A 27,646-nucleotide genomic window follows, 5' to 3' on the forward strand; every position below is an offset into this window, starting at 1 on the left:
GTTAGGTTAGGTAGGGTTGGTTAGGTTCGGTCATATATCTACGTTAATTTTAACTCCAATAAAAAAAAATGACCTCATACATCGAGAAAAGGGTTGCTTTATCATTTCATAAGAAAAAAATTATAGTAAATATATTAATTCAGGAAAACTTGGCTTATTAGGCAAATCGGGCCTTGAATAGTAGGCTGAGAAGTGAGTTCTGGCTACTAGGTACGACATATATATATATATATATGTCGTACCTAATAGCCAGAACGCACTTCTCAGCCTAGTATGCAAGGCCCGATTTGCCTAATAAGCCAAGTTTTCATGAATTAATTGTTTTTCGTCTACCTAACCTACCTAACCTTACCTAACTTTTTCGGCTACCTAACCTAACCTAACCTATAAAGATAGGTTAGGTTAGGTTAGGTTAGGTAGGGTTGGTTAGGTTCGGTCACATATCTACGTTAATTTTAACTCCAATAAAAAAAAATTGACCTCATACATAATGAAATTGGTAGCTTTATCATTTCATAAGAAAAAAATTAGAGAAAATATATTAATTCAGGAAAACTTGGCTTTTTAGGCAAATCGGGCCTTGCATAGTAGGCCGAGAAGTGCGTTCTGGCTACTAGGTACGACATATATATTATATATATATATATATATATATATATATATATATATATATATATATATATATATATATATATATATAGGGGGGTACCACCTCTGGTGCAATTATAGGGACCTACAGCCTCAGAGAAGGGAACACAGAGCATTCTGGGAAAAACTTGCCATTTAACTCTGAATACGTAAGAGTGTTCGCTTCTCCTACCACCCCCCTTTTTTATGGTGTACACTTTATTATGCAAGGTTATACAATTACATATCTGATTTTATTAAAAAAATTAACATTAAGAGGACAAAAAAAAAGTTCGCTTTCTAGAGGCTGTAGATTTCCTCGAACTCCTCCGACGCCGGGCAGGAACCGAGGATGCAGCGAGCATTCCCCCTCTGGATCGCGACACTGAGGCGCTGAAAGAGAAAACTTGCTGCTCTAGGGTCTCTTGTGGTGTCAATGAGCTTGGAACCAAGATCCTTAAGAAACCTTCTTGCACTCTCTCCCCATGGGCCTAGGGTCTCAGACCCTATTGGAACAAAGTTGTACTGATGATCTAATTGCCTGTACTTGGCTGAATTGTCTCTTTCTCTGCGTGTCGCCGCGGCTCCTGCTGTGCCGGCAGAGAGGTTGATGTATGTGGTTGTCAGGGTGGATACACAAGTATAGTCCCATGCCAACTGTCTGCCACCATTCCACGGTCGCAGTGTGATTCCGTCTGGTCGGCCGACAAAGCTAACAGAGTCATGGTTCAGTAGGTTGCGGGGCTCTCTCTCCGCTGGACACTGAGCAGAGGCAAGGCTTCTTTTAATGATGTCAGTGACTTCGTCATGTCTAGTGTGCCAACCACCAGATTTTCCACAGTGCAGGCCATGCAATCCATATTCGTCAGCATCTGCCTCGCCGCAAATACACCTGTGAACAGTGTGGATAGGGGCAGCAAGGCGGAGAGCGACTGCAATACGGAACTCCTGCGGATCAAGACGTGTGCCTGTCGCAGACATAGGGACTGCTAAAAGGAAGTCCCCTGCATGGGGAGCCTGCACAGCTGTGAGGCGTGCACGATCACTGGGGGTTGATGCTGCCTCCAGCAAAGCTGTGGATGCTTTGTCTACAATGGGGCTGTCCCAACTGGATTGTTTCTTGGCTTTCGGCATGGCTGGTCTGAGTGCTGGGTCTGTCATGGCACCCCATTTCGTGTCGCATTCCGTGTAGAGGGGGTCCTGTATCCCCGCTACATCACTCAGGGTGTCAGGTAGAATTTCCTTATCCAGGTCATCTGATGCTGAGGAGGAAGACAGAAAGGCTGGGACAGCAATATATATATATATATATATATATATATATATATATATATATATATATATATATATATATTATTAAATATGACCGAAAAAGTAAGATTAATAATTCTAACACGAATTTTCTCAATCTTTCGTACATTACGCTTCACTGTTGGAGGTAAATCAAAAATCAATTCTCCAAAATTCATTTTTATTTCTAGTCTGACGCGACACGGGCGCGTTTCGTAAAACTTATTACATTTTCAAAGACTTTAGTTCACAAATACACAACTGAATAGAACTTATGTATCTCCGATTTTATATCTACATTTGAGTGAGGTGGAAGGGGTGATGTGGCATTAACACAAGACAGAACAAAATGTGGTATTAATTTCATCAACACAAGACAGAACAAGAGTATTAATAGGGTATTAATTTCATCAACACAAGACAGAACACGAAACAATGGATATTGAATAGAAGTGTTTGTAGAAAGCCTATTGGTCCATATTTCTTGATGCTTCTATATTGGAGCGGAGTCTTGAGGTGGGTAGAATATAGTTGTGCAATAATTGGCTGTTGATTGCTGGTGTTGACTTCTTGATGTGTAGTGCCTCGCAAACGTCAAGCCGCCTGCTATCGCTGTATCTATCGATGATTTCTGTGTTGTTTACTAGGATTTCTCTGGCGATGGTTTGGTTGTGGGAAGAGATTATATGTTCCTTAATGGAGCCCTGTTGCTTATGCATCGTTAAACGCCTAGAAGGAGATGTTGTTGTCTTGCCTATATACTGGGTTTTTTGGAGCTTACAGTCCCCAAGTGGGCATTTGAAGGCATAGACGACGTTAGTCTCTTTTAAAGCGTTCTGTTTTGTGTCTGGAGAGTTTCTCATGAGTAGGCTGGCCGTTTTTCTGGTTTTATAGTAAATCGTCAGTTGTATCCTCTGATTTTTGTCTGTAGGGATAACGTTTCTATTAACAATATCTTTCAGGACCCTTTCCTCCATTTTATGAGCTGTGGAAAAGAAGTTCCTGTAAAATAGTCTAATAGGGGGTATAGGTGTTGTGTTAGTTGTCTCTTCAGAGGTTGCATGGCTTTTCACTTTCCTTCTTATGATGTCATAAGAAGGAAAGTGAAAAGCCATGCAACCTCTGAAGAGACAACTAACACAACACCTATACCCCCTATTAGACTATTTTACAGGAACTTCTTTTCCACAGCTCATAAAACGGAGGAAAGGGTCCTGAAAGATATTGTTAATAGAAACGTTATCCCTACAGACAAAAATCAGAGGATACAACTGACGATTTACTATAAAACCTGAAAAACGGCCAGCCTACTCATGAGAAACTCTCCAGACACAAAACAGAACGCTTTAAAAGAGACTAACGTCGTCTATGCCTTCAAATGCCCACTTGGGGACTGTAAGCTCCAAAAAAAACAGTATATAGGCAAGACAACAACATCTCTTTCTAGGCGTTTAACGATGCATAAGCAACAGGGCTCCATTAAGGAACATATAATCTCTTCCCACAACCAAACCATCGCCAGAGAAATCCTAGTAAACAACACAGAAATCATCGATAGATACAGCGATAGCAGGCGGCTTGACGTTTGCGAGGCACTACACATCAAGAAGTCAACACCAGCAATCAACAGCCAATTATTGCACAACTATATTCTACCCACCTCAAGACTCTGCTCCAATATAGAAGCATCAAGAAATATGGACCAATAGGCTTTCTACAAACACTTCTATTCAATATCCATTGTTTCGTGTTCTGTCTTGTGTTGATGAAATTAATACCCTATTAATACTCTTGTTCTGTCTTGTGTTGATGAAATTAATACCCTATTAATACCACATTTTGTTCTGTCTTGTGTTAATGCCACATCACTCCTTCCACCTCACTCAAATGTAGATATAAAATCGGAGATACGTAAGTTCTATTCAGTTGTGTATTTGTGAACTAAAGTCTTTGAAAATGTAATAAGTTTTACGAAACGCGCCCGTGTCGCGTCAGACTAGAAATAAAAATGAAGGCGATGAGTCACAATAACGTGGCTGAAGTATGTTGACCAGACCACACACTAGAAATTGAAGGGACGACGACGTTTCGGTCCGTCCTGGACCATTCTCAAGTCGATTCAATTTCTAGTGTGTGGTCTGGTCAACAATCAATAAAAATGAATTTTGGAGAATTGATTTTTGATTTACCTCCAACAGTGAAGCGTAATGTACGAAAGATTGAGAAAATTCGTGTTAGAATTATTAATGTTACTTTTTCGGTCATATTTAATAATATATGTCTACAGGAAAGACTGCTACCAAAATATACTAATATATATATATATATATATATATATATATATATATTGTCGGAAAATCCGACACCATTTAATATATCATACAGATAATAGCTGTGTTGTATAAACAAGTTACCCATAGAAAACGTAACTTGTAGTGGAATTACCGTCTATAGAAAACGGGATATCATCACCACATACTATTATAATTCACCAGCTATTCTGCTGGGAATTATTCTTAAATACATTAGTCTTTGGACTTTACCATCATAAAAACATCTTATATAAATTAACTTAATTATCAATATTAAAGTAGAGTAAATGTGACCCTTCTATCACGTTCTGAAATCTGGACAATGTAAGCCAGGCGTCGGAGGGAGGAAGGAGGGGCCATTGTTGTGTCACCTCCGAGACGTGTGGAGCAAATTTGGCTCCTATCATTCTGGACAATGTCGGCCAGTAACGTCAATAGTATGGAGTGTTAAACAGCCATTGTTTATATTGAGACCAGAGGCTCACACGGGAGCAAATTCGGCTCCTGTTAAATTTACTTGGACGTAGTGTTATGGAAACCAAAGGTGTACCATTTTTCAACACGCTGTCTACATATCAAGTTAAGTGTTCTTTCCGAAACCCATTATCTATCATTAGTGGCCATTAATGTCATTATATAGGGTGACTCGGTTAGAACGCGAAATCGCCTCATACTAAAGGTAATTAAGCCAGGTCTTTATTGTTCCATGTACTGTATAGTGTTTTCTCTGAAATACTTGTCATATATAGGATTCTGGCTTCACAGCTAGCGCACTTTTGACAGGTCAAGACGAGGAAGCAAGATTTGTGCACCAGTTACTGGGTGATATGGAAGCTACCTCAAAGAGGATAATTTGGTGTCTACACCCTAGTTATACCTGGTGGACTAGCCTGCTGTACTATAAGATAAGGAACCTCTTCAATGTATGTAGTTAATTCTGTAGTTTGATTGGCTGCATATATATTAATTTATAAACCCCCCCCTAATGTGTAGAGGATCGATTTGTGAGATTATGAGATTATTGCAGAAATACAGTCCACTCATTATTATACAAATTGCTATCGAAGTATATAAATTAACGTAAATATAAATTCATATAAATTAAATAAATATAAATCTCACAAGTCGGTCCCCACATTATTTGGACCTTCGGAACCGGAATATTCGGTCCTATGAACCCACATTTGGTCATCTTAGTACCGGATGAATCAGTTAACCAGTGGATTCATTAAATATACTAGTGCAGTGTTATTTAAACAAAGCCAGCAGTCAAGACGGCAGCGTAGCCTCGAGGGAGCTCAGGAGCCTCCCTCAGCCCAGTTCAGCTTCGTCAGCGGTTTCATGCACACCCACAGATATTTGGTGGCGTGTTATTTCGTGAAATGACAGCGCTAATATTGAAGCCAGCCTAATTAGTGACTGTGTCTTCGCGAGATTGTTCACGGATTTCGTGGTGTTACATTTCGCGAGAGATTATCTACGAATTTTGTGGAGTTTATTTCGCGAGGTCACTAATAATATTTAATACTTCTAGATAATATTAGAAGTTTCATAGAGGCTAATTAAGAGGCTATTATCAATAATTGTGTATATTATTTCTCCAAAATAGAGAATTATTTAATATATATTGCACTAGTGATCACAGTATAATATTTACTAATTGCCAACCCACAACAGGGTAGGATATTAACCATTGACTAGTTGAACTATTATCGTTCATCCTAGTCCCATTATTACCATAGTCAGTTGTACTATATTGAACAACCTACACCATTAATGAATGGTCCAGACCCTATTTTGGGTGTAATTTTTATCAACTCGAATTGAGTTGTGTATATATAATAATTTACTTATGATCATTACACCTTTGAGTGATTAATTAGTGTCTCTACCATCCTAGGGTGATATAGAAGAGCTAACCTAAAGGTACTTCCATGACACTGGTTTATCACTCAAATCATTAGTGTGTATGATTGTATATATATAATGTGTATTAATTTTAAGTGCTAACCTCTAGTAGAGGTAGGATTATTGCCTAGTGAGTGCAGAATTTGACCCTAGGCTATCATTAGAGTTTGTTCAGTATTATGAGCGACCCAAGTACAAGTCCCACAAGGCTTCACCAACTAGCCAGTATGGATAATGCAGGGAGAATGAAAAGAACCCTTGCAGGTCTTAAAGGCCACTTAACAAGACAGATCAAGAAATGTGAAGATTTGTCACAACAATCAACAGTTGATTATGCTGACCTGGAAAGCTATTATCAAGCAGCTGCAGGTAAATTTAAGCAAATCAAATGTCAAATAGCAACATATGTGGCTGAACTTGCCAACACCAATTTATCAGAAACAGAAATAGACGACATTATGGTTGATCTTGCGAATTATGAAGAAGAAACTCAAGCCAGGTTGGAACATTTACACAGGATAATTGAATCAGAACAAATAGCAAGTACACCAAATAAAGTAGATAATGTTATGGATGATCTGGATCTTTTTGAGAATAAATGTAAAGCCAGATTAGATCCTTTAATCAACAAGGATAAAGCTTCACCCAGTAAAGCTTCACCCACTACAGCTTCACCCAATATTATACCACCAGAAATTAAGCAGTTCTCAGACAATTTATCCACAGTCTCTGTGGTTTCTGAAAACCCAATACCTGAAGCTACTAAGTTAACATGCCTCCAAACTAGAGGTGAAGCTGAACCAGTAGTAGAAAATGTAAATGAAAATAGCGACAGCACTAATTTCCCAGTCCAGCCTCCTAGGAATAATGCTGGCAATGAGAAAACTGTCATACATCTAGTACTACAATTGCTGGATTTACCTCAACCTGATCAGACTGCTGACTCATTACAATCCTTCAGCATGGAGTTTGAGTCACTACTAAGAATATTCAGTCTTAAGGTTGATATAACTACTAGTGAATGGATGACCAAAGTAGTCCTTCAACGAAAATTGTCCAGCGATATACTAGATGAATTATATGCACATCAACATAACACCATCCTGACAGTACAGGACATCACTGAAGGTTTACATTCCATCATAAACAAACGACGAGCAAATGAGGAAGTTAAAGCCTCTTGCAAGCCTTCAGAAATAGAAAATAAGAGTCAATTAAAGGGTAAAACAACTACCCTAAATAAACATCAGTCAATTACTCAAACATCAATTTGCAGAAAATCTGACAATGCAGCAGCATCCTCCAAGCCTACTGTTACTAGTTCACCCAAACCGGTAACTTCCAAACGTGCAGTAGGCTGGGGGACATGTATGTTCTGCAAAAAGAAACATTCAACATACTGTTGTGCTAATTATCCAACCAGAGACACTCGTATGGAGCGACTCCAGGAATTAGGGAGATGTGCAAGGTGTCTCAAGTCACACAACATAGACTATTGTGATACCCAATTCAACACCTGCAACAGGTGTAGAAGAGGTAGGCACCATGCAGCACTGTGCAAATATACGAAATTAACGTATTCAAGACCCAAGGTGGAAGATAGCATTCCCACCACAGTACAGTACTGCAAGGTGCAACAAACAAAGAGTGTCCAATCGGCAAAGTCTAAAGGTAATACGACTTTGCCTACTGCCCAAATTACCATCCTGAATAAGAGGGCCAAGGTCCATACCCGTGGGTTGTTTGACCAAGGATCCCAGAGAACATATATCACTAAAAAGCTGGCAGATGAACTACAATTAAGGCCTGTAGCCCAGATGTCATTCAACATCTCAGGGTTTGTAACAGATGCAGGACCTCAAGTCTACCAGGTGGTACAGCCATCAGTACGCTTAGGCAGGTACGTCTGTCGAGTACAAGCCATTGTGGTGGACAAAATACCAGTAGACCTACAAGTTCAAGGTCTGAGAGCAACAGCCAAATTCCTGAGAAATAGAGGAATAAAATTGGCAGATAATATTAAGTCTGATCACCTCACTGACTTCGGTCTCCTTGTTGGGACAGACTATTGCCATCGATTCATTGGTAGCCCTACTAAATATCAGGGTATAACCATGTTAAACTCTGCAGGAGGTAAATTACTCTCAGGCCCAGTATCAAGCCTGAGGAGACCTATGCCTGCAGATAAACAATACCAATAGAAATCTAAATTTGTCAGCTGATTATATTTCTCCAGTAGCATTATACTAAGGAGATTACAGCTGACTATAGTAACAGAGGTTGATGTTAGTATCATCATTTGAAGCTGGAGATGAGTTCATGAGGCCTCAGTGGCAAATCAGTGAACAGTAGCTTAAACAGCTACAAGTCACTGCGACCAATGTCACTGAACCCACTGCAGTCTCAGAACCATACTTTACTTTAATGATGAGCTATTCAATCTTCTGAATCAATTAACTAAATTAAAACCCAATAAATCTGATGACTGATTTGATACATTTATTATTTAATCAAGATGTATTCCATGGGCCTCAGTGTTTATATATCAGTGACCAGTTACCTGAAGAAACTTCAAGTTATATCTAAGGTCACTGATCTCACTGCAGTCCCTGAATCATACTTGACTGTAGTACTTGATCACATTCAGTCTTCTGGGTTAAATAATATGTAATAAGGCTTGAATATTAGCCTTTCAAGAGTTAACAGGGAAATGAAATCGCATTAGACTTCTAACCCCTGCAACTCTAGTACGGGACATCCGTCCTGTACGAACAGACACACAAATGTGTGATTATTAACTACTAACATCAAATTAATCTAATAATTCAAAGGAGGAGTATCGGTGTGCGTCTGTTCTAATTAGGACTTCGACCCGTGAGCAGCCCCTGGGGAATTATGTCGGAAAATCCGACACCATTTAATATATCATACAGATAATAGCTGTGTTGTATAAACAAGTTACCCATAGAAAACGTAACTTGTAGTGGAATTACCGTCTATAGAAAACGGGATATCATCACCACATACTATTATAATTCACCAGCTATTCTGCTGGGAATTATTCTTAAATACATTAGTCTTTGGACTTTACCATCATAAAAACATCTTATATAAATTAACTTAATTATCAATATTAAAGTAGAGTAAATGTGACCCTTCTATCACGTTCTGAAATCTGGACAATGTAAGCCAGGCGTCGGAGGGAGGAAGGAGGGGCCATTGTTGTGTCACCTCCGAGACGTGTGGAGCAAATTTGGCTCCTATCATTCTGGACAATGTCGGCCAGTAACGTCAATAGTATGGAGTGTTAAACAGCCATTGTTTATATTGAGACCAGAGGCTCACACGGGAGCAAATTCGGCTCCTGTTAAATTTACTTGGACGTAGTGTTATGGAAACCAAAGGTGTACCATTTTTCAACACGCTGTCTACATATCAAGTTAAGTGTTCTTTCCGAAACCCATTATCTATCATTAGTGGCCATTAATGTCATTATATAGGGTGACCCGGTTAGAACGCGAAATCGCCTCATACTAAAGGTAATTAAGCCAGGTCTTTATTGTTCCATGTACTGTATAGTGTTTTCTCTGAAATACTTGTCATATATAGGATTCTGGCTTCACAGCTAGCGCACTTTTGACAGGTCAAGACGAGGAAGCAAGATTTGTGCACCAGTTACTGGGTGATATGGAAGCTACCTCAAAGAGGATAATTTGGTGTCTACACCCTAGTTATACCTGGTGGACTAGCCTGCTGTACTATAAGATAAGGAACCTCTTCAATGTATGTAGTTAATTCTGTAGTTTGATTGGCTGCATATATATTAATTTATAAACCCCCCCCCTAATGTGTAGAGGATCGATTTGTGAGATTATGAGATTATTGCAGAAATACAGTCCACTCATTATTATATAAATTGCTATCGAAGTATATAAATTAACGTAAATATAAATTCATATAAATTAAATAAATATAAATCTCACAAGTCGGTCCCCACATATATATATATATATATATATATATATATATATATATATATATATATATGTGTGTGTGTGTGTGTGTGTGTGTGTGTGTGGTGTGTGTGTGTGTGTGTGTGTGTGTGTGTATGTGTGTGTGTGTGTGTGTGTGTGTGTGTGTATTAGAATATTTTGGTAGCAGTCTCTCTTGTAAACATATGTTGTTGAATATGACCGAAAAGGTAAGATTAATAATTCTAACACGAATTTTCTCAATATTTCTTGTTTTTCTTCACTGTCGGTGGTAATGGAAATATTAATTCTCCAAAATTCATTTTTATTTTTGGTCTGACGCCTGAACACGTTTCGTAATGGCTTATTACATTTTCAAAGACTTAATTTACAGACAATTTCATCGTACTTATACTCTATTTTGTGAGGTGATATGGTACAAATGTTGTGGGTGAGGTGAACAAACTTGTGACAAATACCAAACAGAACATGTTACAATAGGTATAACTTGGATATGAGAACATAAGAATGTAAGTAACTGCAAAAGGCCTATTGGCCCATACTTCCTCTTGCTGCTTCCATAGTGGTTCGGGGTCTTGAAGTGGGTAGAATATAGTTGTGCATTAATTGGCTGTTGATTGCTGGTGTTGACTTCTTGATGTGTAGTGCCTCGCTGATGTCGAGCCGCCTGCTATCACTGCACCTATCAAAGATTTCTGTGTTGTTTGTTAAGATTTCTCTGGTGATGGTCTGGTTGTGAGAATATATTATATGTTCCTTTATGGAGCCCTGTTGTTTATGCATTGTTAGTCGCCTGGAAAGAGACTTTGTTGTCTTGCTTATATACTGAGTTCATTGGGGCTTACAGTCCCCAAGTGGGCATTTGAAGGCATAGACGACGTTGGTCTCTTTTAAGGCGTTCTGCTTGGTGTCTGGGGAGTTTTTCATGAGTAGGTTGGCCGTTTTTTGGTTTTATAGTAAATTGTCAACTGTATTTTCTGATTTTTGTCTGTAGGGATAACGTTCCTATCAACAATATCTTTTAGGACACTTTCCTCCGTTTTATGAGCTGTCGAAAAGAAGTTCCTGTAAAATAGTCTACTAGGGGGTATAAGTGTTGTGTTGGTTGACTCTTCAGAGGTTGCATGACGTTTCATCTTTCTTTTTATGATATCTTCAACAAAATCTTTTATCTTATATCTATCTTTTGTTGAAGATATCATAAAAAGAAAGGAAAAACGCTATGCAACCTCTGAAGAGGCCACCAACACAACACCTGTACCCCCTATTAGACTATTTTACATGAACTTCTTTTCGACGGCTCATAAAACGGAGGAAAGTGTCTAAAAGATATTGTTGATAGGAATGTTATCCCTACAGACAAAAATCAGAAAATACAGTTGACAATTTACTATAAAACCTAAAAATCGGCCAATCTACTCTATCTTACATAATTGTCACTATGTGAGGGAAAAATGGACTCAGTCAAAAAACATACATAGGGAATATGGTAAATAAAGTCAATAAAGGGTTTGATTGCAAATATAAAGAATAGAGTATTAAAGGGGGACGATGCAAGAGATGTGGACGCCATCTTGACGTGAGGGGAGCTGGATACGTTGACGACCAGACCTTGCTATCGGGGGGGGGGGATTTTCTCCGTCTGTATAGTCAGATAAGTCATCATTACTTGTTATCAGGGATGCAAGATATTGTAGAGTAGTTATGCAGACTTTGGAGATGTTTTATAAGAGAGTCCAGGTTTCCCAGAGGTGTAAATATATGTGAAATTGGTTGACAGCTGTGGTGGGTGTGTGCACGGTTCCAGGTTTGGCACGATGAGCCTCAGGGTATCTAGAGCCCCGCTAGGGACTTATATTAATTCATAATGACCTTGTGTAGTAAGGAACAACATTTAATGTATGTAATATAGTTTGTCTTATACATATAAATTTGTCTTTGAACTAGGCTGTTTTCCTTACTCCTTGATGTTCTCCGAGGCTCAAGTAAAATCATATATTTTCCCTAGACAACATTTAAAGGTCCACCACCACCAAATTCTTGACAGGTCTCTGAGACAACAAAATCATCTTCTCGAGGTTATCTTGAGATGATTTCGGGGCTTTAGTGTCCCCGCGGCCCGGTCCTCGACCAGGCCTCCACCCCCCAGGAAGCAGCCCGTGACAGCTGACTAACACCCAGGTACCTATTTTACTGCTAGGTAACAGGGGCATAGGGTGAAAGAAACTCTGCCCATTGAGTTTCATGACACAATTGATGACAAAAATAAGACACAACACGTGACACCCCCCCCCCCCCACAGTACACGTCTGCAGAAGGCGTAGATTACCTTGATGATATTCTTACCTCTTACCTTGATGATATTCTTACCTCTTACCTTGATGATATTCTTACCTCTTACCTTGATGATATTCTTACCTCTTACCTTGATAATATTCTTACCTCTTACCTTGATAATATTCTTACCTCTTACCTTGATAATATTCTTACCTCTTACCTTGATGATATTCTTACCTCTTACCTTGATAATATTCTTACCTCTTACCTTGATAATATTCTTACCTCTTACCTTGATAATATTCTTACCTCTTACCTTGATAATATTCTTACCTCTTACCTTGATAATATTCTTACCTCTTACCTTGATAATATTCTTACCTCTTACCTTGATAATATTCTTACCTCTTACCTTGATAATATTCTTACCTCTTACCTTGATGATATTCTTACCTCTTACCTTAATATTACTGTAGACAACACTAACACCATTCCCTAAACATGAGTCACCACTCTCCTCTCACAACTCATCATTTACTCACTATTCACTTCTCAGTTATTCAGTTTTTAACTCATAACATCTTACAAGCATCGCAAGTGTTCTTAATATGTATAATGTTATAAATACTCCAACCCTTCCATAAGTGCATAATGCCTGCAGGTGCTTGAGGTAATCCCAGGATTAATATACTGGGAGTAATGAACATTACTCCCAGGATTAATATACTGGGAGTAATGAACATTACTCCCAGGATTAATATACTGGGAGCAATGAACATTACTCCCAGGATTAATATACTGGGAGTAATGAACATTACTCCCAGGATTAATATACTGGGAGCAATGAACATTACTCCCAGGATTAATATACTGGGAGTAATGAACATTACTCCCTGGATTAATATACTGGGAGCAATGAGCATTACTCCCAGGATTAATATACTGGGAGTAATGAACATTACTCCCAGGATTAATATACTGGGAGTAATGAACATTACTCCCAGGATTAATATACTGGGAGTAATGAACATTACTCCCAGGATTAATAGACTGGGAGTAATGAACATTACTCCCAGGATTAATATACTGGGAGTAATGAACATTACTCCAGCAGCTTATGAACACTTATATATAATTGTGCTTTAATACACACTTGAGAAGCTCATTTGGGGGAATATTTTGTTTCTTCAGAATATTGGTGGTGACCGGAGGAGTATACGGCCCTCATACCTGAGCCCTCACTACCAGAGATGGTGAGGCGACCCTTGTGAGGCCTTGGCTGGTTGTGAGGCGACCCTTGTGAGGCCTTGGCTGGTTGTGAGGCGACCCTTGTGAGGCCTTGGCTGGTTGTGAGGCGACCCTTGTGAGGCCTTGGCTGGTTGTGAGGCGACCCTTGTGAGGCCTTGGCTAGTTGTGAGGCGACCCTTGTGAGGCCTTGGCTGGTTGTGAGGCGACCCTTGTGAGGCCTTGGGTGGTTGTGAGGCGACCCTTGTGAGGCCTTGGGTGGTTGTGAGGCGACCCTTGTGAGGCCTTGGGTGGTTGTGAGGCGACCCTTGTGAGGCCTTGGGTGGTTGTGAGGCGACCCTTGTGAGGCCTTGGGTGGTTGTGAGGCGACCCTTGTGAGGCCTTGGCTGGTTGTGAGGCGACCCTTGTGAGGCCTTGGCTGGTTGTGAGGCGACCCTTGTGAGGCCTTGGCTGGTTGTGAGGCGACCCTTGTGAGGCCTTGGGTGGTTGTGAGGCGACCCTTGTGAGGCCTTGGGTGGTTGTGAGGCGACCCTTGTGAGGCCTTGGCTGGTGGTGAGGCGACCCTTGTGAGGCCTTGGCTGGTTGTGAGGCGACCCTTGTGAGGCCTTGGGTGGTTGTGAGGCGACCCTTGTGAGGCCTTGGGTGGTTGTGAGGAGATGGTGAGGCGACCCTTGTGAGGCCTTGGGTGGTTGTGAGGCGACCCTTGTGAGGCCTTGGGTGGTTGTGAGGAGATGGTGAGGTGACCCTTGTGAGACCTTGGGAGGTTGTGAGGAGATGGTGAGGCGACTGTTGTGATGTAGAGAGTTGGTTGTGAGGGAGATAATGAGGAGAAACAGTAAACTTTAACCCCCTAGATCATGTCACTTGGTCAACGGTATATGTGACTCTTATCAGGGCTCTGACATTACACAGTTAAACAATGGGGTAAATGTGAGACATTTAGGAAACACATTACAGTTGCATGCACAAGGTAATCCCAGTAACGTGAGGTATCTGTGAGAAGATCATTAGGAGCCGTGACCAGGGTTCGAGCCTATGTTGTGGGTACTCCCCAGCACACGCCCTAGACCACTGCCCCACGACATGGTACTGGAAACACGGTACTTATGGGTTTGGTGGTGATGGGGGAAGAGCAGGGGATGGTAATAGAGGAAGAGCAGGGGGATGGTGATGGGGAAGAGCAGTGGGATGGTGATGGGGGAAGAGCAGGGGGATGGTGATGGGGGAAGAGCAAGGGGATGGTGATGGGGTAAGAGCAGGGGGATGGTGATGGGGTAAGAGCAGGGGGATGGTGATGGGGGAAGATCAGGGGATGGTGATGGGGAAAGAGCAGGGGATGGTGATGGGGAAATGCAGGGGGATGGTGATGGGGGAAGAGCAGGGGGATGGTGATGGGGGAAGAGCAAGGGGATGGTGATGGGGTAAGAGCAGGGGGATGGTGATGGGGGAAGATCAGGGGATGGTGATGGGGGAAGAGCAGGGGATGGTGATGGGGGAAATGCAGGGGGATAGTGATGGGGAAGAGCAGGGGGATGGTGATGGGGGAAGAGCAAGGGGATGGTGATGGGGTAAGAGCAGGGGGATGGTGATGGGGGAAGATCAGGGGATGGTGATGGGGGAAGAGCAGGGGATGGTGATGGGGGAAATGCAGGGGGATAGTGATGGGGAAGAGCAGGGGGATGGTGATGGGGGAAGAGCAAGGGGATGGTGATGGGGTAAGAGCAGGGGGATGGTGATGGGGGAAGATCAGGGGGATGGTGATGGGGGAAGAGCAGGGGATGGTGATGGGGGAAATGCAGGGGGATAGTGATGGGGGAAGAGCAGGGGTGTGGGGATGGGGGAAGAGCAGGGGATGGTGATGGGAAGAGCAGGGGATGGTGATGGGGGAAGAGCAGGGGATGGTGATGGGGGAAGAGCAGGGGATGGTGATGGGGGAAGAGCAGGGGATGGTGATGGGGGAAGAGTAGGGGATGGTGATGGGGGAAGTGCAGGGGATGGTAATGGGGTAAGAGCAGGGGGATGGTGATGGGGTAAGAGCAGGGGGATGGTGATGGGGGAAGAGCAGGGGATGGTGATGGGGGAAGAGTAGGGGATGGTGATGGGGGAAGTGCAGGGGATGGTAATGGGGTAAGAGCAGTGGGATGGTGATGGGAAAGAGCAGGGGGATGGTGATGGGGTAAGAGCAGGGGGATGGTGATGGGGGAAGAGCAGTGGGATGGTGATGGGGTAAGAGCAGGGGGATGGTGATGTGGTAAGAGTAGGGGGATGGTGATGGGAAAGAGCAAAGGCATAGTAATGGGGGAAGATCAGGGTGATGGTGATGGGGGAAGAGCAGTGGGATGGTGATGGGGTAAGAGCAGGGGGATGGTGATGGGGTAAGAGTAGGGGGATGGTGATGGGAAAGAGCAAAGGGATAGTAATGGGGGAAGAGCAGGGTGATGGTGATGGGGGAAGAGCAGGGGATGGTGATGGGGGAAGAGCAGGGGGATGGTGATGGGGAAGAGCAGGGGATGGTGATGGGGGAAGAGCAGGGGGATGGTGATGGGGGAAGAGCAGGGGGATGGTGATGGGGGAAGAGCAGGGGATGGTGATGGGGGAAGAGCAGGGGGATGGTAGAAATGATCCATGGTATACATTACTGCAACATGACAAATATCTTAGCAGTTAAATGACACAAATAAGGTCACAAAACCCGGACCGTAGCGCCAACACACGCGCTCGACTGAGACGATCAAAGAGTGAGACCGCCCAGAGCCAAGCTGGCCGGGAGCGTCACTAACTCTGAGTCAGCTGACTCCTCTCTCTCAAATATCTCAAACTCATATACAGACATATATCTCGATCAAGAACTTATAATTCAATATATAACTACACAAAGATTATAATACACAAACTTACATAATAATACATATCAATAATTCAGTACATTAAAGATTATATCATGATATATAAATATGTGAACAAAAAATTCATATGAGCACGACATGGTAACACTGGCGCGAGTCGGTACTCAGGGGGGGGGGGCTAAGGGAGGATTTCAAAACGCCCTCCAGCCGTTATACATAAGTATACATGGATACAATATAAAGTATATATACATACAACATGAGTATCAAAACCTTGTCTACGTGGAATACATCTCACAATGCCATAATCTAATTTAATGTCATGACAAGACGACAATGCAATGAACAATCATGAGATGGATATTACACAGTATATGTGAATAATACATCAGAGACCTAAATGTATACATTCTCCATCATAGTTCACATAATATTTCCTATACAGCATTATGTAGCATTCCACACTATAAGTATATAAGGATGTTTCTTTAAGCTACATGACATTAGGCTACTGCTATTCACTAGACTTCTAATATATATCCACAAATACATGGCAAGGACCTATTGTACATAAATATAATATAAGTAGATATATGTGTCATACATCAGCCAAGATATCACTATGCAGTTTGAGCACAGATGTTTGTTTGTTTGAGATGTGCAGTTTGAGATGTGCCATACTGTGGCACATCATACACCAGCCACAGTATGATCATATTGGTGTATGTGTGGTCATAACACCACGTAACCCAGTATCATACACAGCACCATGACACCAGAGCTGCCAGGTAACACAGTATCATACACAGCACCATGACACCAGAGCTGCCAGGTAACACAGTATCATACACAGCATCATGACACCAGAGCTGCCAGGTAACACAGTATCATACACAGCATCATGACACCAGAGCTGCCAGGTAACACAGTAACATACACAGCATCATGACACCAGAGCTGCCAGGTAACACAGTATCATACACAGCATCATGACACCAGAGCTGCCAGGTAACACAGTATCATACACAGCATCATGACACCAGAGTTACCAGGTAACACAGTAACATACACAGCATCATGACACCAGAGCTGCCAGGTAACACAGTATCATACACAGCATCATGACATCAGAGCTGCCAGGTAACACAGTATCATACACAGCATCATGACACCAGAGCTGCCAGGTAACACAGTATCATACACAGCATCATGACACCAGAGCTGCCAGGTAACACAGTAACATACACAGCATCATGACACCAGAGCTGCCAGGTAACACAGTATCATACACAGCATCATGACACCAGAGCTGCCAGGTAACACAGTATCATACACAGCATCATGACACCAGAGTTACCAGGTAACACAGTAACATACACAGCATCATGACACCAGAGCTGCCAGGTAACACAGTATCATACACAGCATCATGACACCAGAGCTGCCATGTAACACAGTATCATACACAGCATCATGACACCAGAGCTGCCAGGTAACACAGTATCATACACAGCATCATGACACCAGAGCTGCCAGGTAACACAGTATCATACACAGCACCATGACACCAGAGCTGCCATGTAACACAGTATCATACACAGCATAATGACACAAGAGCTGCCAGGTAACACAGTATCATACACAGCATCATGACACCAGAGCTGCCAGGTAACACAGCATCATGACACCAGAGCTGCCAGGTAACACAGCATCATACACAGCATCATGACACCAGAGCTGCCAGGTAACACAGTATCATACACAGCATCATGACACCAGAGCTGCCAGGTAACAGAGTACCATACACAGCACCATGACACCAGAGCTGCCAGGTAACACAGTCATACACAGCACCATGACACCAGAGCTGCCAGGTAACACAGTATCATACACAGCACCATGACACCAGAGCTGCCAGGTAACACAGCACCATGACACCAGAGCTGCCAGGTAACACGGTATCATACACAGCATCATGACACCAGAGCTGCCAGGTAACACAGTATCATATACAGCATCATGACACCAGAGCTGCAAGGTAACACAGTATCATACACAGCACCATGACACCAGAGCAGCCAGGTAACCTAGTATCATACACAGCACCATGACACCAGAGCTGCCAGGTAACCTAGTATCATACACAGCACCATGACACCAGAGCTGCCTGGTAACACAGTATCATACACAGCACCATGACACCAGAGCTGCCAGGTAACACAGTATCATATACAGCATCATGACACCAGAGCTGCCAGGTAACACAGCATCATGACACCAGAGCTGCCAGGTAACACAGCATCATGACACCAGAGCTGCCAGGTAACACAGTATCATACACAGCATCATGACACCAGAGCTACCAGGTAACACAGTATCATACACAGCACCATGACACCAGAGCTGCCAGGTAACACAGCATCATGACACCAGAGCTGCCAGGTAACACAGCACCATGACACCAGAGCTGCCAGGTAACACAGCACCATGACACCAGAGCTGCCAGGTAACACAGTATCATACACAGCACCATGACACCAGACCTGCCAGGTAACACAGCACCATGACACCAGAGCTTCCAGGTAACACAGTATCATACACAGCACCACGACACCAGACCTGCCAGGTAACACAGTATCATACACAGCACCATGACACCAGAGCTGTCAGGTAACACAGTATCATACACAGCACCATGACACCAGAGCTACCAGGTAACACAGTATCCTACTCAGCATCATGACACCAGAGCTGCCAGGTAACACAGTATCATACACAGCACCATGACAACAGAGCTGCCAGGTAACACAGCATCATGACACCAGAGCTGCCAGGTAACACAGTATCATACACAGCATCATGACACCAGAGCTGCCAGGTAGCACAGTATCATACACAGCACCATGACACCAGAGCTGCCAGGTAACACAGTATCATACACAGCATCATGACACCAGAGCTGCCAGGTAACACAGTATCATGCACATCATCATGACACCAGAGCTGCCAGGTAACACAGTATCATACACTGCATCATGACACCAGAGCTGCCAGGTAACACAGCATCATGACACCAGAGCTGCCAGGTAACACAGTATCATACAAAGCATCATGACACCAGAGCTGCCAGGTACCACAGTATCATACACAGCACCATGACACCAGAGCTGCCAGGTAACACAGTATCATACACAGCATCATGACACCAGAGCTGCCAGGTAACAGTATCATACACAGCACCATGACACCAGAGCTGCCAAGTAACACAGCACCATGACACCAGAGCTGCCAGGTAACACAGTATCATACACAGCACCATGACACCAGAGCTGCCAGGTAACACAGTACCATACACAGCACCATGACACCAGAGCTGCCAGGTAACACAGTACCATACACAGCATCATGACACCAGAGCTGCCAGGTAACACAGTGTCATACACAGCAACATGACACCAGAGCTGTCAGGTAACACAGTACCATACACAGCACCATGACACCAGAGCTGCCAGGTAACACAGTATCATACACAGCACCATGACACCAGACCTGCCAGGTAACACAGTATCATACACCGCACCATGACACCAGAGCTGCCAGGTAACACAGTATCATACACAGCACCATGACACCAGAGCTGCCTGGTAACACAGTATCGTACACAGCACCATGACACCAGACCTGCCAGGTAACACAGTATCATACACAGCACCATGACACCAGAGCTGCCAGGTAACACAGTATCATACACAGCACCATGACACCAGAGCCGCCAGGTAACACAGCATCATGACACCAGAGCTGCCAGGTAACACAGTATCATACACAGCACCATGACACCAGAGCTGCCAGGTAACACAGTATCATACACAGCACCATGACACCAGAGCTCCCAGGTAACACAGCACCATGACACCAGAGCTGCCAGGTAACACAGTATCATACACAGCATCATGACACCAGAACTGCCAGGTAACACAGTATCATACACAGCACCATGACACCAGAGCTGACAGGTAACACAGCATCATGACACCAGAGCTGCCAGGTAACACAGTATCATACTCAGCATCATGACACCAGAGCTGCCTGGTAACACAGTATCATACACAGCACCATGACACCAGAGCTTCCAGGTAACACAGCATCATGACACCAGAGCTGCCAAGTAACACAGTATCATACACAGCATCATGACACCAGAGCTGCCAGGTAACACAGTATCATACACAGCATCATGACACCAGAGCTGCCAGGTAACACAGTATCATGCACATCATCATGACACCAGAGCTGCCAGGTAACACAGTATCATACACTGCATCATGACACCAGAGCTGCCAGGTAACACAGCATCATGACACCAGAGCTGCCAGGTAACACAGCATCATGACACCAGAGCTGCCAGGTAACACAGTATCATACACAGCATCATGACACCAGAGCTGCCAGGTAACACAGTATCATACACAGCACCATGACACCAGAGCTGCCAGGTAACACAGTATCATGCACATCATCATGACACCAGAGCTGCCAGATAACACACTATCATACACTGCATCTTGACACCAGTGCTGCCAGGTAACACAGCATCATGACACCAGAGCTGCCAGGTAACACAGCATCATGACACCAGAGCTGCCAGGTAACACAGTATCATACACAGCATCATGAAACCAGAGCTGCCAGGTAACACAGTATCATACACAGCACCATGACACCAGAGCTGCCATGTAACACAGTATCATACACAGCATCATGACACCAGAGCTGCCAGGTAACACTGCATCATGACACCAGAGCTGCCAGGTAACACAGTATCATACACAGCATCATGACACCAGAGCTGCCAGGTAGCACAGTATCATACACAGCACCATGACACCAGAGCTGCCAGGTAACACAGTATTATACACACCATCATGACACCAGAGCTGCCAGGTAACACAGTATCATACACAGCACCATGACACCAGAGCTGCCAGGTAACACAGAATCATACACAGCATCATGACACCAGAGCTGCCAGGTAACACAGTATCATACACAGCATCATGACACCAGAGCTGCCAGGTAACACAGTATCATACACAGCATCATGACACCAGAGCTGCCAGGTAACACAGTATCATACACAGCATCATGACACCAGAGCTGCTGCGAGGTAACAGAGTACCATACAAAGCACCATGACACCAGAGCTGCCAGGTAACACAGTCATACACAGCACCATGACACCAGAGCTGCCAGGTAACACAGTATCATACACAGCACCATGACACCAGAGCTGCCAGGTAACACAGCACCATGACACCAGAGCTGCCAGGTAACACGGTATCATACACAGCATCATGACACCAGAGCTGCCAGGTAACACAGTATCATATACAGCATAATGACACCAGAGCTGCCAGGTAACACAGTATCATACACAGCACCATGACATCAGAGCTGCCAGGTAACCTAGTATCATACACAGCACCATGACACCAGAGCTGCCAGGTAACCTAGTATCATACACAGCACCATGACACCAGAGCTGCCTGGTAACACAGTATCATACACAGTACCATGACACCAGAGCTGCCAGGTAACACAGTATCATACACAGCATCATGACACCAGAGCTGCCAGGTAACACAGCATCATGACACCAGAGCTGCCAGGTAACACAGCATCATGACACCAGAGCTGCCATGTAACACAGTATCATACACAGCATAATGACACCAGAGCTACCAGGTAACACAGTATCATACACAGCATCATGACACCAGAGCTGCCAGGTAACACAGTATCATACACAGCACCATGACACCAGAGCAGCCAGGTAACACAGCATCATGACACCAGAGCTGCCAGGTAACACAGCACCATGACACCAGAGCTGCCAGGTAACACAGCACCATGACACCAGAGCTGCCAGGTAACACAGTATCATAAACAGCACCATGACACCAGACCTGCCAGGTAACACAGTATCATACACAGCACCATGACACCAGAGCTGCCAGGTAACACAGTATCATACACAGCACCATGACACCAGAGCTGCCAGGTAACACAGTATCCTACTCAGCATCATGACACCAGAGCTGCCAGGTAACACAGTATCATACACAGCACCATGACACCAGAGCTGCCAGGTAACACAGCATCATGACACCAGAGCTGCCAGGTAACACAGCATCATGACACCAGAGCTGCCAGGTAACACAGTATCATACACAGCATCATGACACCAGAGCTACCAGGTAACACAGTATCATACACAGCACCATGACACCAGAGCTGCCAGGTAACACAGCATCATGACACCAGAGCTGCCAGGTAACACAGCACCATGACACCAGAGCTGCCAGGTAACACAGCACCATGACACCAGAGCTGCCAGGTAACACAGTATCATACACAGCACCATGACACCAGACCTGCCAGGTAACACAGCACCATGACACCAGAGCTTCCAGGTAACACAGTATCATACACAGCACCACGACACCAGACCTGCCAGGTAACACAGTATCATACACAGCACCATGACACCAGAGCTGTCAGGTAACACAGTATCATACACAGCACCATGACACCAGAGCTACCAGGTAACACAGTATCCTACTCAGCATCATGACACCAGAGCTGCCAGGTAACACAGTATCATACACAGCACCATGACAACAGAGCTGCCAGGTAACACAGCACCATGACACCAGAGCTGCCAGGTAACACAGTATCATACACAGCATCATGACACCAGAGCTGCCAGGTAGCACAGTATCATACACAGCACCATGACACCAGAGCTGCCAGGTAACACAGTATCATACACAGCATCATGACACCAGAGCTGCCAGGTAACACAGTATCATGCACATCATCATGACACCAGAGCTGCCAGGTAACACAGTATCATACACTGCATCATGACACCAGAGCTGCCAGGTAACACAGCATCATGACACCAGAGCTGCCAGGTAACACAGTATCATACAAAGCATCATGACACCAGAGCTGCCAGGTACCACAGTATCATACACAGCACCATGACACCAGAGCTGCCAGGTAACACAGTATCATACACAGCATCATGACACCAGAGCTGCCAGGTAACAGTATCATACACAGCACCATGACACCAGAGCTGCCAAGTAACACAGCACCATGACACCAGAGCTGCCAGGTAACACAGTATCATACACAGCACCATGACACCAGAGCTGCCAGGTAACACAGTACCATACACAGCACCATGACACCAGAGCTGCCAGGTAACACAGTACCATACACAGCATCATGACACCAGAGCTGCCAGGTAACACAGTGTCATACACAGCAACATGACACCAGAGCTGTCAGGTAACACAGTACCATACACAGCACCATGACACCAGAGCTGCCAGGTAACACAGTATCATACACAGCACCATGACACCAGACCTGCCAGGTAACACAGTATCATACACCGCACCATGACACCAGAGCTGCCAGGTAACACAGTATCATACACAGCACCATGACACCAGAGCTGCCTGGTAACACAGTATCGTACACAGCACCATGACACCAGACCTGCCAGGTAACACAGTATCATACACAGCACCATGACACCAGAGCTGCCAGGTAACACAGTATCATACACAGCACCATGACACCAGAGCCGCCAGGTAACACAGCATCATGACACCAGAGCTGCCAGGTAACACAGTATCATACACAGCACCATGACACCAGAGCTGCCAGGTAACACAGTATCATACACAGCACCATGACAACAGAGCTCCCAGGTAACACAGCACCATGACACCAGAGCTGCCAGGTAACACAGTATCATACACAGCATCATGACACCAGAACTGCCAGGTAACACAGTATCATACACAGCACCATGACACCAGAGCTGACAGGTAACACAGCATCATGACACCAGAGCTGCCAGGTAACACAGTATCATACTCAGCATCATGACACCAGAGCTGCCTGGTAACACAGTATCATACACAGCACCATGACACCAGAGCTGCCAGGTAACACAGCATCATGACACCAGAGCTGCCAGGTAACACAGCATCATGACACCAGAGCTGCCAGGTAACACAGTATCATACACAGCATCATGACACCAGAGCTACCAGGTAACACAGTATCATACACAGCACCATGACACCAGAGCTGCCAGGTAACACAGCATCATGACACCAGAGCTGCCAGGTAACACAGCACCATGACACCAGAGCTGCCAGGTAACACAGCACCATGACACCAGAGCTGCCAGGTAACACAGTATCATACACAGCACCATGACACCAGACCTGCCAGGTAACACAGCACCATGACACCAGAGCTTCCAGGTAACACAGTATCATACACAGCACCACGACACCAGACCTGCCAGGTAACACAGTATCATACACAGCACCATGACACCAGAGCTGTCAGGTAACACAGTATCATACACAGCACCATGACACCAGAGCTACCAGGTAACACAGTATCCTACTCAGCATCATGACACCAGAGCTGCCAGGTAACACAGTATCATACACAGCACCATGACAACAGAGCTGCCAGGTAACACAGCACCATGACACCAGAGCTGCCAGGTAACACAGTATCATACACAGCATCATGACACCAGAGCTGCCAGGTAGCACAGTATCATACACAGCACCATGACACCAGAGCTGCCAGGTAACACAGTATCATACACAGCATCATGACACCAGAGCTGCCAGGTAACACAGTATCATGCACATCATCATGACACCAGAGCTGCCAGGTAACACAGTATCATACACTGCATCATGACACCAGAGCTGCCAGGTAACACAGCATCATGACACCAGAGCTGCCAGGTAACACAGTATCATACAAAGCATCATGACACCAGAGCTGCCAGGTACCACAGTATCATACACAGCACCATGACACCAGAGCTGCCAGGTAACACAGTATCATACACAGCATCATGACACCAGAGCTGCCAGGTAACAGTATCATACACAGCACCATGACACCAGAGCTGCCAAGTAACACAGCACCATGACACCAGAGCTGCCAGGTAACACAGTATCATACACAGCACCATGACACCAGAGCTGCCAGGTAACACAGTACCATACACAGCACCATGACACCAGAGCTGCCAGGTAACACAGTACCATACACAGCATCATGACACCAGAGCTGCCAGGTAACACAGTGTCATACACAGCAACATGACACCAGAGCTGTCAGGTAACACAGTACCATACACAGCACCATGACACCAGAGCTGCCAGGTAACACAGTATCATACACAGCACCATGACACCAGACCTGCCAGGTAACACAGTATCATACACCGCACCATGACACCAGAGCTGCCAGGTAACACAGTATCATACACAGCACCATGACACCAGAGCTGCCTGGTAACACAGTATCGTACACAGCACCATGACACCAGACCTGCCAGGTAACACAGTATCATACACAGCACCATGACACCAGAGCTGCCAGGTAACACAGTATCATACACAGCACCATGACACCAGAGCCGCCAGGTAACACAGCATCATGACACCAGAGCTGCCAGGTAACACAGTATCATACACAGCACCATGACACCAGAGCTGCCAGGTAACACAGTATCATACACAGCACCATGACAACAGAGCTCCCAGGTAACACAGCACCATGACACCAGAGCTGCCAGGTAACACAGTATCATACACAGCATCATGACACCAGAACTGCCAGGTAACACAGTATCATACACAGCACCATGACACCAGAGCTGACAGGTAACACAGCATCATGACACCAGAGCTGCCAGGTAACACAGTATCATACTCAGCATCATGACACCAGAGCTGCCTGGTAACACAGTATCATACACAGCACCATGACACCAGAGCTGCCAGGTAACACAGTATCATACACAGCACCATGACACCAGAGCTGCCTGGTAACACAGTATCGTACACAGCACCATGACACCAGACCTGCCAGGTAACACAGTATCATACACAGCATCATGACACCAGAGCTGCCAGGTAACACAGTATCATGCACATCATCATGACACCAGAGCTGCCAGGTAACACAGTATCATACACTGCATCATGACACCAGAGCTGCCAGGTAACACAGCATCATGACACCAGAGCTGCCAGGTAACACAGTATCATACAAAGCATCATGACACCAGAGCTGCCAGGTACCACAGTATCATACACAGCACCATGACACCAGAGCTGCCAGGTAACACAGTATCATACACAGCATCATGACACCAGAGCTGCCAGGTAACAGTATCATACACAGCACCATGACACCAGAGCTGCCAAGTAACACAGCACCATGACACCAGAGCTGCCAGGTAACACAGTATCATACACAGCACCATGACACCAGAGCTGCCAGGTAACACAGTACCATACACAGCACCATGACACCAGAGCTGCCAGGTAACACAGTACCATACACAGCATCATGACACCAGAGCTGCCAGGTAACACAGTGTCATACACAGCAACATGACACCAGAGCTGTCAGGTAACACAGTACCATACACAGCACCATGACACCAGAGCTGCCAGGTAACACAGTATCATACACAGCACCATGACACCAGACCTGCCAGGTAACACAGTATCATACACCGCACCATGACACCAGAGCTGCCAGGTAACACAGTATCATACACAGCACCATGACACCAGAGCTGCCTGGTAACACAGTATCGTACACAGCACCATGACACCAGACCTGCCAGGTAACACAGTATCATACACAGCACCATGACACCAGAGCTGCCAGGTAACACAGTATCATACACAGCACCATGACACCAGAGCCGCCAGGTAACACAGCATCATGACACCAGAGCTGCCAGGTAACACAGTATCATACACAGCACCATGACACCAGAGCTGCCAGGTAACACAGTATCATACACAGCACCATGACAACAGAGCTCCCAGGTAACACAGCACCATGACACCAGAGCTGCCAGGTAACACAGTATCATACACAGCATCATGACACCAGAACTGCCAGGTAACACAGTATCATACACAGCACCATGACACCAGAGCTGACAGGTAACACAGCATCATGACACCAGAGCTGCCAGGTAACACAGTATCATACTCAGCATCATGAC

The 27,646-nt window shown here is 44.7% G+C and overlaps 1 protein-coding gene across 1 annotated transcript in view; it reads right to left on the bottom strand.

Annotated features, from left to right (window-relative positions):
- Window positions 1-13,568: 13,568 nt before the first annotated feature.
- Window positions 13,569-27,646, bottom strand: part of LOC138356927 (coiled-coil domain-containing protein 86-like) — a 67,854-nt gene continuing 53,776 nt past the window's right edge. Inside the window, exon 3 of the mRNA XM_069313460.1 lies at window positions 13,569-14,437. Coding sequence (XP_069169561.1) covers window positions 13,569-14,437 — 869 coding nt within the window. The remainder of the gene's footprint in view (window positions 14,438-27,646) is intronic.

This window comes from Procambarus clarkii, chromosome 75 (genome assembly GCF_040958095.1).
Source record: "Procambarus clarkii isolate CNS0578487 chromosome 75, FALCON_Pclarkii_2.0, whole genome shotgun sequence".
Classification (NCBI taxonomy): domain Eukaryota; kingdom Metazoa; phylum Arthropoda; class Malacostraca; order Decapoda; family Cambaridae; genus Procambarus; species Procambarus clarkii.